The 16,536-nt window shown below is 60.6% G+C and overlaps 2 protein-coding genes across 2 annotated transcripts in view; one reads left to right on the top strand and one right to left on the bottom strand.

Moving 5' to 3' along the window:
* Positions 1–1,104, top strand: part of FAM131C (family with sequence similarity 131 member C) — a 5,241-nt gene extending 4,137 nt beyond the window's left edge. The window contains exons 5-6 of the mRNA XM_040619363.1: positions 17–127; positions 938–1,104. Coding sequence (XP_040475297.1) covers positions 17–127; positions 938–1,104 — 278 coding nt within the window. The remainder of the gene's footprint in view (positions 1–16; positions 128–937) is intronic.
* A 1,202-nt stretch (positions 1,105–2,306) lies between these two features.
* Positions 2,307–12,895, bottom strand: LOC103666836 (chloride channel protein ClC-Kb). The gene is made up of 17 exons (XM_008694914.2): positions 12,796–12,895; positions 11,858–12,093; positions 11,171–11,248; positions 11,002–11,080; positions 10,316–10,441; positions 9,934–10,018; positions 9,726–9,827; positions 9,001–9,085; positions 8,561–8,734; positions 7,770–7,839; positions 7,496–7,606; positions 6,983–7,196; positions 5,942–6,075; positions 4,139–4,227; positions 3,914–3,994; positions 3,062–3,148; positions 2,307–2,721 (listed from the first exon to the last, which is right to left on the bottom strand). Exons 1-17 carry the CDS (start codon positions 12,893–12,895, stop codon positions 2,674–2,676), a joined length of 1,899 nt encoding a protein of 632 aa, XP_008693136.1. The 3' UTR covers positions 2,307–2,673.
* Between the last annotated feature and the right edge of the window lie 3,641 nt (positions 12,896–16,536).

Here is a 16,536-nt window from a genome sequence, read left to right as displayed (position 1 = left end):
CCCCCCCCCCCCACAGGGGTTGCTGAGCAGTTTGCTATCACAGAGGCCACACTGAGCGCCTGGTCCTCGCTGGACGACGAGGAGCTGCACCTCGAGAACAGCCCTCAGGGCGTGGTCCAGCTTCAGGGTACGGCCGGGTGGGCGCCGGGGCGGGGTGGCTGGAGCAGGGCGGGGGCTGGGTGCCTGGCACCAAACACACGGTGACCTCGGACAGGCCCCTCCTTCCCTCAGCCTGGGTTTCTGCATCTGTGGGATGGAGCGGGATCCTTGCCCTGCCCACTGCCCACTGTCCACCGAGCGCTGTAAGCGTAAAGGAGAGAACTAGCCTAGTGACGGTCAGGGACCGAAGTGCTTACCGTGTTAGGTGTCTCCCTGCCATTTCACTTCGTCCTCACCACACCTCTAAGAAGTAGGTGTTATTATCTGTTATTATCTTCATCTTACAAATAAGGGAAACCGAGGCACCAGGAAACTCTGAACTCTAGAAGCATCAGAGCCGGGATCTGAACCAAGCACTACCAACCACCTTTCTAGAACTCTGGGTTACTACTGAGGGCTTCACCGGGCCTGGGGCCTGGGTGACAGTGGCAGGACCATTATCTTCCTTAATCCTCTCCCTGACAGTGAGGGGAGGGAAGGGAATGGAGGCCCCTGAAGAAACTGGTTGTCCCCATCTTCAGAGCGCCAGGTTCGAGGCCGGGCAGCGCAGCCTGCTGTTAACTACGCCACTCGGCTCCACCACCCCTGTAACCCCGGGAGAAACGGGGGCTCAGAGAGGTTTGGTGACTTGCCCAAGGTCACACAGCTCGGCAGTGACAAAGCAGCATTTGGAGGCCAGTGTTCTGGCCTCACCTGCCCTCACACACCAGGAGAGGGTGAGAAGCAGGGTCTGGGACTCCGTTCCTCACGCTCCCTACCCCTCCCGTCGGTTTTACAGACCTGGAGAGCCTCTACCTGCAGGACAGTCTTCTGAGCGGCCCCTCGCGGGATGACAGTCTTCTGGCCTTCTCCTCCCCGGGCCTCTCCCCCAATGGCTGGCCCTCACCCGACGAGCCCCCCGTCACAGCGGTCGGCCCAGCAGCATCGGCGGCGGGTGGGGCCTGAGGGTGGGGCCCATCTGCAGGGTTCCCTCCCCTCAGTGGACAGCATCTCCCTCTCGGACGAGGAGGACGAGGTGTTCTATAACTGAGGTGGGGGCTGTGTGCCTCGGAGCCTCATACTGTGACCTTGCCCCGCTTGGCAGCCCAGGCGTATCAGGACGTTGGGGTCCGGGCTGGGCATTTCTCGACCCCTCAGGGCAGGCAGAGGGAGGGTGCAGCAGGGATGGGGGGCCCGCACTCCCTGTGGACCATTCTGTGCCTCCGTGGACCTGCCCCAGCAGTGGGAGCCATAATCCCCCTTCTCCCTTCCTTACGTGGCTCAGGTGGGCACCTCCCCCGTGGGGTTTCCGCCATCGGAGAGTCGAGGACTCTCAGGCACCAGGGCAAGCTGCCCGGAGGAGGGCAGACAGCCACAGAAGGACCCGGGAGACCCACTTGGAGTGGGGCCTGGGGACCCTGCCTTGACCCCGGGGCTCTCCTCCCCCCTCCCTCTGTGTTTGTGCGCCCCCCCCATTGGAGGTGGGACAGCCTCTCTGGTAGCTAAGTGTCTGCTCCTCAGCTCCCTTCGCAAGGATCTCTGTCTTTGGAGTGTCTGTCCGTCCCTCACTCTCTGAACCTATCCCTGGTGCCCCTGCCCCTCCTTGCACCCTCCTCCCACCTTCCTGATGGTTCTCTGCAGACATTAAAGTGCTGGATTCACCCCGGATGAACTTGACCTGGTCTCTGGGGGAAGGTGTGTCCTTGGGCCCCTGGGGCATGGGGGTTCTAAAGGGACTTAGGGGAGGGCCCCTGCCCCCCAACACACATACAGGTGGTCAACCTACTGCCACCCAGCCAGGAGAGTCCCCGTGGAAGATGCCCAAGGTTCTGCGGAGCCACCAGGAGCCACACTTAGGGACGCTGCTTTATCAGCCCTGGCTCAGCCAGCATGGAAGCTGGGGCTGGGGTGAGGGTAGCTGGGCCACGGGGTCCTTCTTATACCTGCGGACAAGCATCATGAGACGTGATGGGGGACCTGCTTACCTACCCTACCTATCTCCCTGCCAGGAGGAACGGTAGGAGGCCAGGGACCCAGGCCCCGCGATGCCCATGTGGCCACCAGGGGGCGCCAAGAGCTCACCCAGGGCCAGCCCTGGTCTGTCCACACCCTTGGAGCTGAGAGAGGGTTCACAGCTCTAGGAACCAGCTTTATTTTTCTCAGGAGCTTCTGGTTGGGAGTCCTACAACCCCCAGGGGGTATCTGTGCCTGCCTTTGGTGATAGCCCTACACGGCCTTCACTGTGAATTTGGTGACTTTGGTGACTTTTCAATGAGCGCCCACTGTCCACCGGTTTTCTTGCCGTCTCGAATCCTGCTCGGTCCAGGGTGGGATTTGTCCTTTACGGTACGGAGCGCTCGTGCCACGCAGGATGGACCATGGTGAGTGTGGGGCCCTCTTTGGCGCTAGGTTAGAGCCCTCTGCTTCACCGAGGAGTTGAGCCGGGCTGGAGGGGTGTGTCGTGATGGGGGAGGAGAGGCAGGGTCTCCTTCACCAGAGCAGCCGAGGTGCCCTGTTTCATCTTGCCAGGCTGGCTCACTTTGGGGCTGGCGGGTTTGTCAGGTTGGAAATTGCTTTAGTCAACTAGAACAGAGAAAGAGGGGTTTGGGGGAGGGAGGGTGTGGAGGAGGCTGAGAGAGGGGATTCCGGTATTGTCTGGTTGCCCTAAGGGTTGATTCCGGGGTAAATGTTAAATCCCGTGCCTTCCCATTGCACAGATGGGATCATTTAGGCCCAGAGAATGGCAGGGCTGGCCCCTGGCCACAAAACAGTAGCCGGGCTCTCTGGGCCAAAAAGTGGGGCTCATCAGAATCCAATGAGGTCCCTCTAAATTTGGATGGGAGAATGCTGTGCCCGCCCCCGGTCTCCCCAGCCTGCTCAAGCATGGCTCCTCTGCCTTGCTCTGCCCCTGGGACCCTCGTACCTCCACCCAAGACACGGAGCCCACAGCTCTGCCCAGAGACGTTACAGGGAGGGACTGAAGGTTCAACAGCTCGAAGAGGTTGTGTGCCTAGAGGAAGGGGTTGTTAGGAGACATTGGAGGATAGATGGCGCTCAGCCCATCGCTCTGGCTTCAATCTCTCCCTAGCCTGGGGCTGTGAGCTGAGGTGGAGGTTGTGGCCAGGGCCCTGTCCCAGGCGTGCCCACCCGTCTGTCTCAGAGCCTGGGAAAGGGGTGGGGCGCAGTAGGTGGGTGGGACACCAGGACCAGGGCCCGCAATGTCCACTGTGACCACCAGGGGTCTCCAGAGCCCACAGAAGAGACCCATGGAAAGGCCCGGTTTATTTTAGCAGGATCCCGCATCAGACAGTCGCACAGAGCGGCTGAGGCCACCTCCATGTCCCCAACCTGCTTCTGCCCCTCCCTGACCCCCTGTGCCAAAGCCCCTGTTTTGCAGGGTGGGAAGGGATCAGCATTCATAGTGATTAAGTACTTTACCCAAGATCACGCAGGGAGAATGTGGTAGACCTGAAACTGAGACCCATGCGTGCCTTGATGCAAAGATATATTTTTAACTACTGTCTGTCTCCACCTAGAGGCTTTTGCTCCACGCACTCTCCCTCTTCCCTAGTCTTTGCATCATCCCAAGAACCCTAGAAATGAGGGACAGGGGGGACAAGGACTGCTAAGCTCATTCTACCAAAGAGGAAGGTGACCCAGGAGGAGCAGAGCACCACAGGGTGCCGAGAAAGCTGGAGCCTAAGTTCCCCTCTTGGGCTCTTCCCCTCTATCCCACGGTCCCTGTCTGCCCGCATGCCTGAACCCTCCCCACTACCTGGTGCAGGGAGGTCTCCGGCGACAGCTGCAGCGTCACTGGCTCCAAGGGACAGCCCCCAGCCAAGAGGTCCTGGAGACGCTGCCAGTGATGGGGGAAGGCTCGTGGGGGACTGGACCGGCCTCCGCCTCCTCCAGGCTGCCCCCTCAAACCTCCTTCCCCCGAGGTGCCCCCCCCACCCCTTGCTGACCACTCCCCATCCTGACACCCCATGGGAGTACTCACCTGGTGCCCTGGAGCCCAGGAAGGTGGCTCAGCCTGGAGGGCCTGCACCAGGTGCGCCCTTCCCACAGTGCCCACCAGTATCTGAGACTCTGCCCAAGTGGAGAGGGAGAGAGCCGCATTAGGAAGAGGACGCTTGCGTTTACTGGGCAGCTACTAGGTGCCAAGAACCGTCCTGGGTGCTCCCACGTCCCTCGGGAACCTACGGCGGGTCTGGAGCTATTTCCACTGATTTTATCCAAGAGGAAGCTGAGGCTCAGAGGCACAGAGAGGTTAATCATCTTGCCCCAGGTCACTGAGCTCCTGATGTGGAGGCGTGGTCGTTGAAGGCAGCTGGGTAAGGCTGCCAGGGGGCCGAGGGGGAAGCTGCCCACCCTGAGTCCCCCTGTGGCAGGGTCTCAAGGCAGGGGCAGCTTTGGGACACTTGCCTGGAGACGTCTGTGGGTCAGGGCTGGGTTTTGCCCTCATTTACCTTGGGAAGTTTCACATCGGGCTCAGCCCAGTGAAAGCGGGAACCCAGAAGGCCACCATGTTCTGAGGTCCTGCTGCGGGCTGAGGGCTTGGCCTGCCTCACTCCGGACGATTGCCGGGGTTGGCAGACACTGGGTTTTGAGGGGGCAGCCTGGCATTTTTCTTTCTTGTTGAGTCAAATCAAAACTTTACAACTAGACATATAAATGCTCTCCCTTTAACCAACAACAACAATTACAGCTATTTCTTGGGTGAGCGGCAGGGTCCCGCAGCCTGGGCCTGTGCTCTTTGCTTCCTGTGGCTCTAAGGGCAGATGTGGTCTTTGTCTGGAGGCCAATTTTATCTTTGTTCCAGGAGGTGAAGCCTCTTGGAGGAGTCACCCGTGTGCAAATATTTCCAAACGGCATATTTGGTGTATCATGTGGGATCATGTTAAAAGTATCCCAATTTGAGTGGGGAGAGGACCTGGCCTTTGGGATGAGAACCTCTGACAATTCCATGTTGGTCCCTATTTTCCAGGTGGGGAAACTGCAGTTCATAGAGCTTAAGGGGTTTGCCCATGGTTCTGCTGTTCATAAATGGCTTTATGGCCTCCTGGGGTGGGTATGATGGTAACCATACAGTTGTGCAGGTTGTTAACTGAACAAGGTACCTGCCTAAAGAATGAATCGGAATCAAAATCCAGCTGTGCTGTTAGCCAAATGTGTACCTTGTCTTGTTTGCATATGTGGGCTGACAGTGGCCCTGAGTGGACATGACTGCCTTCCCCCCACAGATCTTTCCTACTCTTACTGTACTTGTGTCCCAGTAGGAAATGATACTCTAGCTAGATCCTTCCCCAAGATTCAGCTTCTGTGTCTTTTCACAAGGGCACCCATTCATTTTTCTTTAAAAAGACATTCTTCTCATGGCAACAGGGTTTCGGGAGAGGTGAGTTAGCTGGGGAATGCTTGAAGGGGAGACTGAGGTAAGTCTTCTGAGACCTTGTGGTGTTCCCATCACTTACCCCCACTCCCAAGCACACCAGGCCTGGCTTCTAGAATTTCTAAAGCTATCCATGGAGTGCCTTACAAGCCTCCTCTCATCTCATTTAAACATGTCAACCACCTCAAGGTAGGGAGGTCGTTGTCTCCATTTTACCAGTGAGGAAATTGAGGCTCAGGAAGTGAAGTGACCTGGCCAAGGTCACACAGTTGCAGAGACAAGATTCAGATTCAGGTGACTGAGAGGCCCTATGCCTTGCTTCCCCCTTCCTGGACCCGACCCTCCAAGGCCAAAGGTAAAGGTAGAGGGACTGTCCTCTCCCCACCATGCTCCCCCCTTCCTGCCGGGCACCTGTGCTCTCCACCAGGAAATACGTGGCCAGGTCTGTGGAGGTCACGACCCTGGCCACTTCGTCCAGTGGTGTGTCCTTGGCCAGCGTGGTAATGGCACAGTTCATGAAGTGCGCTACGATCACACGGTGAGAGCTGCAGGCAGAAGGGAGCTCCCCTCAGGTCCTGGAGTGAGGGCATCTCCAGACCCCAGGACGAGGCAGGGGTACCTGGGGGGAGCTGGTTCTTGGGTGTGGGCAGGTGCTGAGAGATTCCCAGGATGAGCAGCTCCTAGAACCCCAAGGTAGGGAGGAACTTGGGAACAGCTCTCCTATGGCCTGACTCTGGATTCCCAGCCCCCTGAACCCCTATCTCCCCCCAGACCAGCTCCACTTCGGTCTCTTTTACTCAGAAGCCTTCCCTGGAGAATTTCAACTGAAGAAAAGTTTTATGGCAAAAAGGAAAAAAAAAAAAAAGCTTTGAAGTTTGAAAATCACTGGAGTAGCCATGCCCATTTTACAGATGGAGAAACTGAGGTCTGGACCAAGGTGACAGCTTGCACATGTTTGGAGCTGGGCCTTGGACCCGAGATTCTCAGAGCCTCTTAGTCTCGCTTGTCTGGGAACAGAGGCTGCTCTGGTCCTGTGTGGCCAAGGGAGATTCCAAAGCCTGATTCCAGCTCCCGACGTCCCACCAAGGACAGCAGGGCCAGAGTGGGAGAGAGCAGGAGACCTCCCAGATCTGGTGCTGATTCTCTGTGTGACGGGGAGCAAGGCACTGCACCTCTCTGAGCCCCAGTTTCCAGCAAACAGGCAACATCTGTCCTCCTGTCGTGCAGACAGACTGACGACTAATAGGACACTGAGGCCCAGGGGGCCAAGCTCTTTCCCAAGGTCGCGCAGGGAGCTGGAGAGAGTGGAGACCAGGGGGCTGTGTGTGGGCCCCTTCCACACCACCCACGTCCAAGGTCAGCCGCAGTGAGGGTTTTTTAGGGGGGGACCTTCACCCCAGCCCACCCAGACCCATCACGCCCATCAGCCAGCCCAACGTGGGCACCTCTCACCTGATTTTTCGGCCTCGGATCCATGGAAGGTACGGCAGCTTCTTGACGATGATGGTCCCGTCATAGAAGGAGGGCTGGCAGCTCTGGGCGATGGCGTTGGCCGCCAGCACGGCCATCAGCACGGGCAAGGCGTGCACTATCTGACCAGTTAGCTCGAAGGCCAGCAGCGCCGTGGAGATGGTGTGGGTCACGGCCCCCGAGAAGGCCGCAGCCCCTGCAGGGGGCAGAGCCAGGGTGGGGTGGCTCAGGCTGAGGGCCAGCCTCACGCAGAGGCCACACGCTGGCCACTGCTGGAAGCGGCCCGGTGCCTGGGCTCGGTGATGGGGAGCATGTAAGGGAGAGGATGGGGTGTCAGGGACAAGATGGGGGCTAGAGAGAATAACAGGGGCTCAGAGGACGGGGCTCAGGGAGGGGGCTCCTCGGGAGGTTCAATGACCTCTCCATGCCCCGATCCTCCTGGTCCAGGCCAGCCCCCCAAAGTCTGCCCACCCCATGGGAACCCAGCCCACTCACCTGCCAGGGCATAGCCCCCAGGCATGATGGGGTTGGTGACCCCTCCGGCCACGATGCCCTCGGGAAAGGCGAAAGCGACGGCCTCCCCTATGAGGCGCCCGATGGCAGCTCCTGGCCACAGACAGGGTGAGGAGGGGGAGCCAGGCTGATGCGGCCCCCACAGCCCTCCGTTCCTGGGGACCCACCTCAGTACCATCTGAGGAGGGAGGGAGAGGAGCCATGGTCCTGCCCCAGTAACCCTGACCCTTCCAGACCCTGGGAACCCCAGACTCACCGAAGATGAATACGGGCATGAAGTACCCAGCGGGGATGGGGATGGTGGTGGCCAGAATCAGCATCCAGAACTGGTGGGGAACCGGAGGGACCGAGGTTAGAGGTAACTGGACGAGAGTGGGCAAGAGAGAAAAGGGGCAGGGGACAGGGGAGCTTCCCCGGGAGAAGGCGTTTGCCCAGGCACACGCCCCTCGCCAGCATCTGCTGTTAGCAGGGCACTGACCCAGGGAAGGAAGCCCACCCTGACAAAGAGCCTACTATGTGCCTGGCATCGTGCCAAGGGCTGTCCTTTCTTCCTGCTCAACCTTCCCCTGGAAGTAGACGCAGCAACTACCCCATTTTATTTATTTATTTATTTATTTATTTATTTACTTACTTACTTACTTACTTATTTTTAAGATTTTATTTATTTATTTGACAGAGATAGAGACAGCCAGCGAGAGAGGGAACACAGCAGGGGGAGTGGGAGAGGAAGAAGCAGGCTCATAGCAGAGGAGCCTGATGTGGGGCTCGATCCCATAACGCCGGGATCACGCCCTGAGCCGAAGGCAGGCGCTTAACCGCTGTGCCACCCAGGCGCCCCAACTACCCCATTTTAAAGATGAGGAAACTGAGGCTCAGAACTGAAGCAGCTTGGCCGGGGTCACGCAGTGGGCAAGAGTGAGATCAGACAGTCTGGGTGGAAGGCCCGGGTGCTGCCGTACACTCAGTGGGAGGCATTGCTCCCCATCCCACCCAAGACCAGTCTCCACTCAGGACACGACCCTGGGGGGGGGGGCCCGTGGCACCCACCTTCATAACCAGAAAGAAGGCGAGGGTCCCAAAGATGGTGAACCGTGGGTGGTACCATTCAAGCCACAGGTTCTGGGGGTCGAGCTCCTCGGGCCAGGGCGGGGATGAGTTCCGGGTCCTCAGCGCCCACGAGTGGTTGTCGAGCAATGAGTCCAGATGCTCGTTCATGGACAGCTGGCGCAGGGGACAGGTCGCTCTGCAGGAGGGGGCTGGGCAGCGTGCCTGCCGCCTCCTCACCCTGACCCCGCCCCAAATCCCCTCTGCCACTCCCCACCTTGGGAAGGGCCCTGACCTCCCAGAGCGGCAGAGTCCTCATCTGGAACGTGAGGGTGACCCACAGTCTCCCTTAACATGTGTCGTGGGGATTAAGCAAGATGACAGGCCCCATGTGGGTGAGGGATGGGGCTTCCCACTCCCGCCCCCAGCTCAGCGCCCCTTACCCGAGAAGCCAGGAAGCGGCCCACGCCAGGGGGGTAGGTGATGGAGGCGAGAACCAAGGCCACCAGGGCAGAATACAGAGGCTTGCTGTGGAGCGTGGGGGTGGGGGGTAAGTTCCAGGGCCGGCCCTCCTCTTCCCCCACCCCACGGAGGGGGAGACGGGCAAGAGCAGGCCCCACCACCCCGAGGGCCGGCACTGAGGCAGAAACTGCAGGAGTGGGGGACATAGGCCAGACGCCTTCTAGGGGAAGAAACCTGTGGTGGTCAGCCCTATTGGGCGGGTAGGAGAGTTGGGGACAGAGCTCCACCAGGCCCGGGTGGGCCATGCATGGCCGGCCTGGGGCAGATGCCAATGCCAGGGGGCAGGCAAGGTTTGGGGAGGAGAGGGGCTAGGTTAGGGCTTCTGGCTCTGTGGGAAAGTAGAGCTGGGGGGTGCGAGCTCAGTGACAGAGTGAGGACTCAGGAGGAGTGGGGAGCACATAGAAGGGTGGGGAGTCCAGCCAGCTGGGGGTGGGGGGGTGGAGCAATGACTGCGGGGAGCTGGAGAGGGGTGTTAGGAGGGAATAAGGGCTCCCTAAGTGGGCTAGGGAGGGTTGGGGAGCTCAGTAGGAGGATGTCAGGGCAGTCAGAGGGTGGGGCTCTCTATAAAAGGGAGCTGTGGGCTCAGGAGGCTGAGGGAGGGAGGTTGTCCTCCCTGAGAGGTCCCCAGTCCTTGCCCAGAGCCTACCTGGTGGCCAGCAGTTTGGAGAGGACCCGGTTGGTCTTGACAAAACCAAGGAATGTTCGCTGACAGAAGAGGTAAGCGCAGCTCAGGACGCCGCAGATGGCCCTGGGGAGGGCAGGGGGCCAGGGCCCCGCCCCGGAAACAAGGGCAGCGGTCAGGCCTGGGCGAGGCCCCCAGTCGGGCTCTCAAGGGACCCAAGGTGCTCACTCACCCTAGTGCCACAAAAAAGAAGATCTCTGGCAGGTCAAATGGGACATCCACCCTGAAACTGGTCTTGTAGAGGAAGGTGATGGTCTCTGGGGCAGGAGGGGGAAGATCAGGGACCATACCCTGACCCCAGCCAAACCCAAGTCCCAGACTCGACAAACAGGGGTGCTGCTAAGACCTGCCCCAGAATACCCTTTCCCGGCATTCTAGGCCCCAACAACCAGCCCTTGCCTCCTCGCTGGGCTTTGTCCCCTTGTACTCTGGGGGGGGGGGCATCCTTCACGCCCAGTACACGTCAGGAAGGAGAGGCAACAGAGGAGGAGATGGGAGGAGGAGGGACAGGGAGGGAGCCAGGGCTGGGGTCCGGCGGGCCAACGGGGACTCACCCTGCTCGCTGTTGAAGACCGCCAGGAGGCGGAACATGAAGGCTCCGCAGGTGGCCGCGAAGAAGCCCCTCCAGTAATCCCAGACAGAGAAGTGGGAAGACATGACCTCGATGCTGAACAGGACGCCTGAAGGTGATGCCGAGCTTAGACGGAGCCCCTCCTCCATCCATCCCAGCGCCCTGACTGCCCCCCCCACTCCCCACCCTGGTCCTCTGGTCCTGCTCTCCTACAGCCCTAGCAAACAGGACTCCCCCCTCTCTTGGGGCCTGAGCGGAAGTGAGGGAGGCCAGGCAGGAGCCCAGGGAGCGCACCTGGATGGGCCCTCCCGGGCCATCTCGATCCCTACAACAGCCCTGTGGTGGGGTGCGATTATCCCCATTTTACAGACAAAGAAAAGAGGCTCAGAGAGCTGAACTCACTGGCCCAGGGTCACACAGCGGAGCTGGATCTCCAACCCAAGTCTGTCTGATGTGACCCTGAGGGGTCTCGACACCCACCTCCACCCCACCCTGGGGTGGCTGTGCCCTCAAAGGACAGCAGTAAGAACCAAGACGTGAATTAGCCCGCACCCCTCCCCAGGGCTCTCAGCTGGACAGAGGAGTGAGCGGGGGGGGGGGTGTCCACAGCGCCAGGGGACAGCAGCGATGTGGGGGGCCCCAGGGTGCAAGGGAGGGGCATGATCTCACCACTGAAGGGCGCTGCAAAGACTGTGGCCACGCCCACCGCTGCTGCCGCCACCAGCATCTCGTTCTGCTTGCTCTTGTTCTGGGGGGATCCCGAGTCCGGGGTTCGGAGTCAGCCCCCACCCGCCCTTCCCTCTCATTCCTCTAAGGGGGCCCTCGCTGACCCCCTTACCTCAGACTCCCCAATGGCCTTGGTCTGCACCCGGCCCAGGTAGGCGGCCATCATCACAGACAGGTGCACGAAGGGGCCCTGCCAGGGAGGTGTGGGCACAGGGCACAGGGCTCGCCTCTGGCAGGACTAGGACCCCAGATCCACATCCCAGTGTTGCCACTACCCACTGAATGACCTTGGGCGAGTGACTTAACCTTCATGAGCCTCTGTTTCCCCATCTGTCAAATGGGCTAGTGATGGGCCCGTCCTCACGGGGTCATTGCGAGAAAGCACTCAAATGATGTCCAGTGCATGGTGCATGGCAGGGCTTCAGGATGGCCCCTGAGCAAGTCTACGGGGGGTGTTAGAACCTTCCTGCCCATGCCCCCTGTTCCTGGCAGAGCTCAGGGTGGAGAGAGCCCACTGAAGCATGGGGAAAGAAAGTTCTAAGTCTGGTGGTCTGAGCAAGCGCCCTCCCCCGGCGTTACTGAGCTGAGAGCAAGGAGGGAGGGAGGAGGAGGAACAGGGAGGGGCAGCACGAAGAGGTGGGCATAGAGCTCAGAGGAAGAAGGCTCTTGGGAACGTTCAGGTCTCTCTTGCTCACTGTGCAGATGAGGAGACCGTGGCCCGGAGAGGGGCAGGAGCCCACGCAGGATCATACAGCAAGTCAAGAGCAAAGCCTGGACCAGACCCGGGCCTCCTCCCTACCCCGAATCTTCCTCCACCCGCGATGCACCTGGCAGCCCATCTGGCATCCCGAGAGCGTGCGTGGAAGCCTGAGTCCAGAGCAGGCGTGCGTGCCAGGGAGGGGTTACCTTGGACCACGCGCTCGATAGCGAAGTTCATGGTGTAGCTGATCAGGGCCATGAGCACCCCGAGGGCCATCAGAAAGTACCAGTCTTCCCCCACGCGGAACAGCCTCTGCTTCAGCCACTCCAGGCCACCTGGGGCAGGTGCACGGGGTCATGGCCCAGGGCCGGGGGTGGGGCAGGGACAGCTCCTTCCCTGGAGGCCTGCGCAGGCCCAGGGCAGGGAGAGCAGGGGCAGTGTGGGGCCGGGACCATGGGGTCAAGTCCAGGGTGGCTCGGAAGGGGCTCTGCGCACGAGGGATGAGGCAGGAATCGTGGCAAGTGAAGCCAGCGGCAGTGGGTGCCTGGCCTCTGGGCCCCTCGAGGGGACCGTTGACCTGTGCACCCTCCCTGCCGCACCCCTCTGGATACTCGTGGAAGATTGCCGGAGCCGGCAGGGGTGGGGAGGGTGTGCTGAGAGCTCCAGCTCTCTCTGGAGTCTCCACAGGGCACAGCTCAGGGAACGTAAGAGTCTAGCAGGACCCCTCTCTTTTCCAGACCTGCAGGCCTGTCCTACAGGCTGCACTGGGGTCAGGCCAGGCAGCACCTACTGTGCCCCGAGCAAGGCCACTAGCATGGCCATCGGGCTTTGGGGCTGCTTCCCCAGAGGCAGAGCGCAGACATTTAGACCCACAGGCAAATGACAGGCAGACAGGTGCCCTCCCTCCCTGCCACCCGGAGACTGTGGGCAGCTCTTGGGTTTCAAGGTGGGTGGGGGAGGTGGGGGAGGTGGGGTCTGGGTGGGGGTGATGTCCTCAGGGGTCTTCGATAGGGAGAGGAAGGGGACCTAGCTCTCACCTCGAATGCCTCGGCGGACGCGGGGACACGGGCCCCATAGCTCCCGAAGACTCACAGGACTCCCCGAGGAGCCCTCACGCAGCCCCACCAGCTCTTCCATTGGGTCGCTGAGCAGACAGACAGACAGACAGACAGACCCTTGGTAAGCTGCTCCGGTGCCCTTACCCGGCCACCCGGCCCTCCCGATACTGCTACTTCCCAGATAAAAAGGAACAGAGGTGTCTTCCTGTGCACACGTGTGTGTGTGTGCGTCCGTGTGTGTGTGTGAAGCTATCAGGAGGGGACATAGGACTGATATGCCCTCATAACTGAGGGGTGTCACCGAGGGTGCGTGTATGCGTGTTAGGGTGTGGAGTGGGGGTTGGTGTTCATGCATCCTCTGTGTCCAGTAGCAGATTGGTCAAGGCTGGACCCCGAGCCTCAGCACTCGCTTCCCCCTGCTGTGGACACCGCTCCTGTCCTCCCTCAACGCTTGGCTGCCTCCACTGCCCAGCGGAGTCCCTCGTGCTGTGGGGTCCCCGTGGACGGCTCTGACTCCCCATGCCCATCGCTGCGACCCGGGATGAGGTGCTGGCTCCAGGCTGCCCAGCCTCCTGCTCCTGCCCGGCCTGTCTTGGCCCTGGCCGGTCCCACCCAAGTGCAGGCCCCCGCTCCACACCCTGCAGCCCCTCACCTCTGTCCGTCGGCCCTGCTGTGGCCCCTGCCGGCCCTCCTCTAACAGAGATGCCTCTGCCTGCAGCCCAGGGGCACCTGGACAGGGCTGTGCTCCACCAATCCCCATCTGGGGCTCCCCCCCTCCCTCCCCGCCCTGCCAGGGCTTTACCCTGGCGTTAAGAATGTCCTTGACAAACCAACCAGAACTGCCCAGGCCGGTTGAGCCATGCAGGCCAGAGCAGCCACGGGGGCCCAGGAGCTGGAGCTCCCGGGAACCCAGGAGAGCCAGGCAGAGGGTGGCGCTCGACCCCGCTGCAGGCTCTGCTCTGGGGGCTGCGGGACGTGGAGGGGGAGAAGGTCCTGCCCACAGCAGCACCGTGAGGGGCCCTCTGCATTCTCAGAGCTGGGCATGGGAAGGGTTTGAGGAAGCAGAGAGGGGAGAGGGGAGAAAGCCGACGGAGCTAGAGGGAGAGCTGGGGCCAAGGCCAGGGGCCCCATTACTGTTGCGCCCTCGCCGTGTGCTAGGCGCTGTGCTCAGCCGTCCCCTGAAGCACTGAGGGCTCACAGAAACGCAGCCAGCTGGGAGGTACTGGCTCCTGTCGAAGAAAGTGGAGTCTCAGAGGGGTGATGCTGCTTGTCCAAGGTCCCAGGGACCGAGGGACCAAGCCGGAATTCCCAGCCAGGTCTGCGGACTCCAAAGCCTGCATAGGGCTCCGCCACCCACCTTGCTCAGGGGTGGGGAGGAGACCCACACGCTGGAGCAGGGGCCATGACCTGGGGCGTCACAGGCCTCTGAGGGGCCTGGGGAGGAACTTGCCCTTGATCTTCACGTCAGGCCCCTCTAGCTCAGAGAACTACCTCTCAAACCACAGTGCTTCTGAGTAAATGCAGCAGTCGGTCCTGCATCAGCAGAGGGTAGGGGTGAGGACATGAGGGGGAGGGAACAAGCACACCAGCCACACGCCGGCCCCTTTATGTCTGCAAAAAGTTCACCCCCTGCACCCTTGTGAGCCAAGGGCAGCATCACCACGCGGCAGGTGGTAGAGGGTCAGAGAGGTGTCGTGACTTCTCTAAAGTCCCATAGCGGAGGCTGACCCCCAACCTAGACGGTCTGGCTTTTCCCCTCCCTGGAGCTCCTCCAGGCCCTGCGGCTTTCATCAGTCAGGACAAGGGTTTGGGCACAAGGCAGAGGATTGGGGTCTGATGTCTCTTTTGGAAAGATTTGGGCAAGAGATTTGGGATAACTGCCCTCTCTCCCTCCCCCAGACAAAGCTCCTCTCTGAAAATCGTGATGGCCCTTCGGTGACTTGCTAAAATCCTGGGACCCTGAGCCACCCTCTGCCCCTGGATGTCCGGCCAAGTCCGTCCAAAACGGGAGCACGTGTGTATGTGGTGAGAGGCGGGGCGGGGCTGGGTGCTCTGTGTGGGCTGGGCCCACTGTCGCCTTGCCACCCCAACCTGGCGACTGTGTCCAGTAACAGGATAACTGGCTGCCCTGTTGACATCCCAAACTCCAGTCTTTGGCTCCGGGCAGCCGTGAGCTATAATCCCACAGCCGGCGTAAGCTGCCCAGCAGGTGCCGCACAGCCACACCTTCACCTCCCAGCCCTGGGCACACCAGGAAACTGGGGAGAGGGTAGCAAAGTCCCCCCCAAAGCCATTTTCCTGCATCAAGCCCCCGCAGCAGTGCAGGCTAAGAGCCGGCTTGATGCCAGCCCAGCTCTGTCGCCCCGACGGTCCTCCACCACTCGGAGCCTTGGTGTCCTCTTCTCTCCCGTGAGGAGAGTTGGGGAGTCATGGACGCACTCCTCATTCATCATGACTCCCCGAGAGCCTAGAACAGCGCCCCCCCACGTAGCAGGTGTTCAGTAAATGTCTGCTGAGTGATGAGCAGTTTCCAAACACTGGCCTGCAGGCTGGCTGTGTGGGGAGCTGATGGGACAGATTCCCAGTCCCTTCCCAAGACCCCAAATCAGAATTTTGGGGTGCAGAGGGAAGAGCCTGTGTGTGTTACAAGTTCCCCAGGTGATCGGGATGCGCTGGCAGGATTGGGATTCAAGGCATTGGATCATCTCGGAAGTTCCTTCTATCCCTGTGATCTGGAGGCAGAGCATGCCCAGAGACAGGGGAATGGCCTCCATGACCTTTTGAGGTCCCTCCTGGCCACTGAAGTCAGTAGATCCAGTACATTTATGGGCGATGCCTCAGGGAGAGGAGCAAGGGGAGGAGGAACGGTGGGCGGGGGTGGGTAACGGGATCTGACGTCCAGGAGCAGTGACTCAGGCCCTCAGCACCATGACAGTGTGTCTGCATTTAGCCACTGGCTCCTGTTTCCCTGGCGGGCGGGAGACCTCTGGGCCCCCCACCCCCGCCCCTACCCTCTTCCCATCTTGCCTTGTGCTGGTCAATTCCTGGCAGCCCCACTGGAACCCCTCGGCCAGGATGGGTGACACCGGCAAGCAGGAACCCCCACTAGAACGGCAGACCCCTCTTGCTGCAGCCACCCCCTAGCTCCCAGCTGCATGCTGCCCCCACCCATAGACCACCAGGGCCAGTAATTACCCCTAGACGGAGCCCCTCAAGGATGGGGTTCTGTGGGAGCCAGAGAAAGGAAAAAAAGCCCCCACCTTCAGGAGTCCCTGATCTCACAGGGAGATAGGTGGACCCCTGCACCAAGGGAACCACCAGTCCGATGGGGGAGTGAGGACATGACAGAGAAGTCACAGACCCAGGAAGACCATGTCACAGTGCCAGGTGCTGGGGTGGGCATCTGGGCAGGGGCCCCTGTGTGGCTGCAGCAATCACCAAGGCCTTCCTGGAGGAGGAGGAATCAGAGCAGGTCTGGGCAGGAAGGGCAGGATTTGGAGAGAAGAGCAGAAACCCCACCTTGTAGCCTGGGTAGCACCTACCGCCCAGAATAGCCTCCTCTGCTTCATCCCCTGGCCCTGCATGATGTCAGTCCTGGCTCTGCTGAGCCGTGGGTGGCCAGAGAGAGGCTTCAGGGACAGCCTGTCTCCATATGGTCAGGTACCCCAGCCTCCTGGAGGGTTTTGTTTGTTTTTTGTTTTTAAAGATTTTATTTGAGAG

Source organism: Ursus maritimus, unplaced genomic scaffold (assembly GCF_017311325.1).
Source record: "Ursus maritimus isolate PB19 unplaced genomic scaffold, ASM1731132v1 scaffold_32, whole genome shotgun sequence".
Classification (NCBI taxonomy): domain Eukaryota; kingdom Metazoa; phylum Chordata; class Mammalia; order Carnivora; family Ursidae; genus Ursus; species Ursus maritimus.
This window is presented reverse-complemented; position numbering and strand designations above follow the sequence as displayed.

What these genes read in the sequence shown, in the direction of transcription:
- LOC103666836 (XM_008694914.2), bottom strand. Translation starts at nt 12,895, where the DNA reads ATGGAAGAGCTGGTGGGGCTGCGTGAGGGCTCCTCGGGGAGTCCTGTG. An exon ending in CGTCCGCCGAGGCATTCGAG is followed by an intron (nt 12,094 to 12,795) that starts GTGAGAGCTAGG and finishes CACCTGCCCCAG; the next exon opens with GTGGCCTGGAGTGGCTGAAG. An exon ending in TTCTTTTTTGTGGCACTAGG is followed by an intron (nt 9,828 to 9,933) that starts GTGAGTGAGCAC and finishes TGCCCTCCCCAG; the next exon opens with GGCCATCTGCGGCGTCCTGA.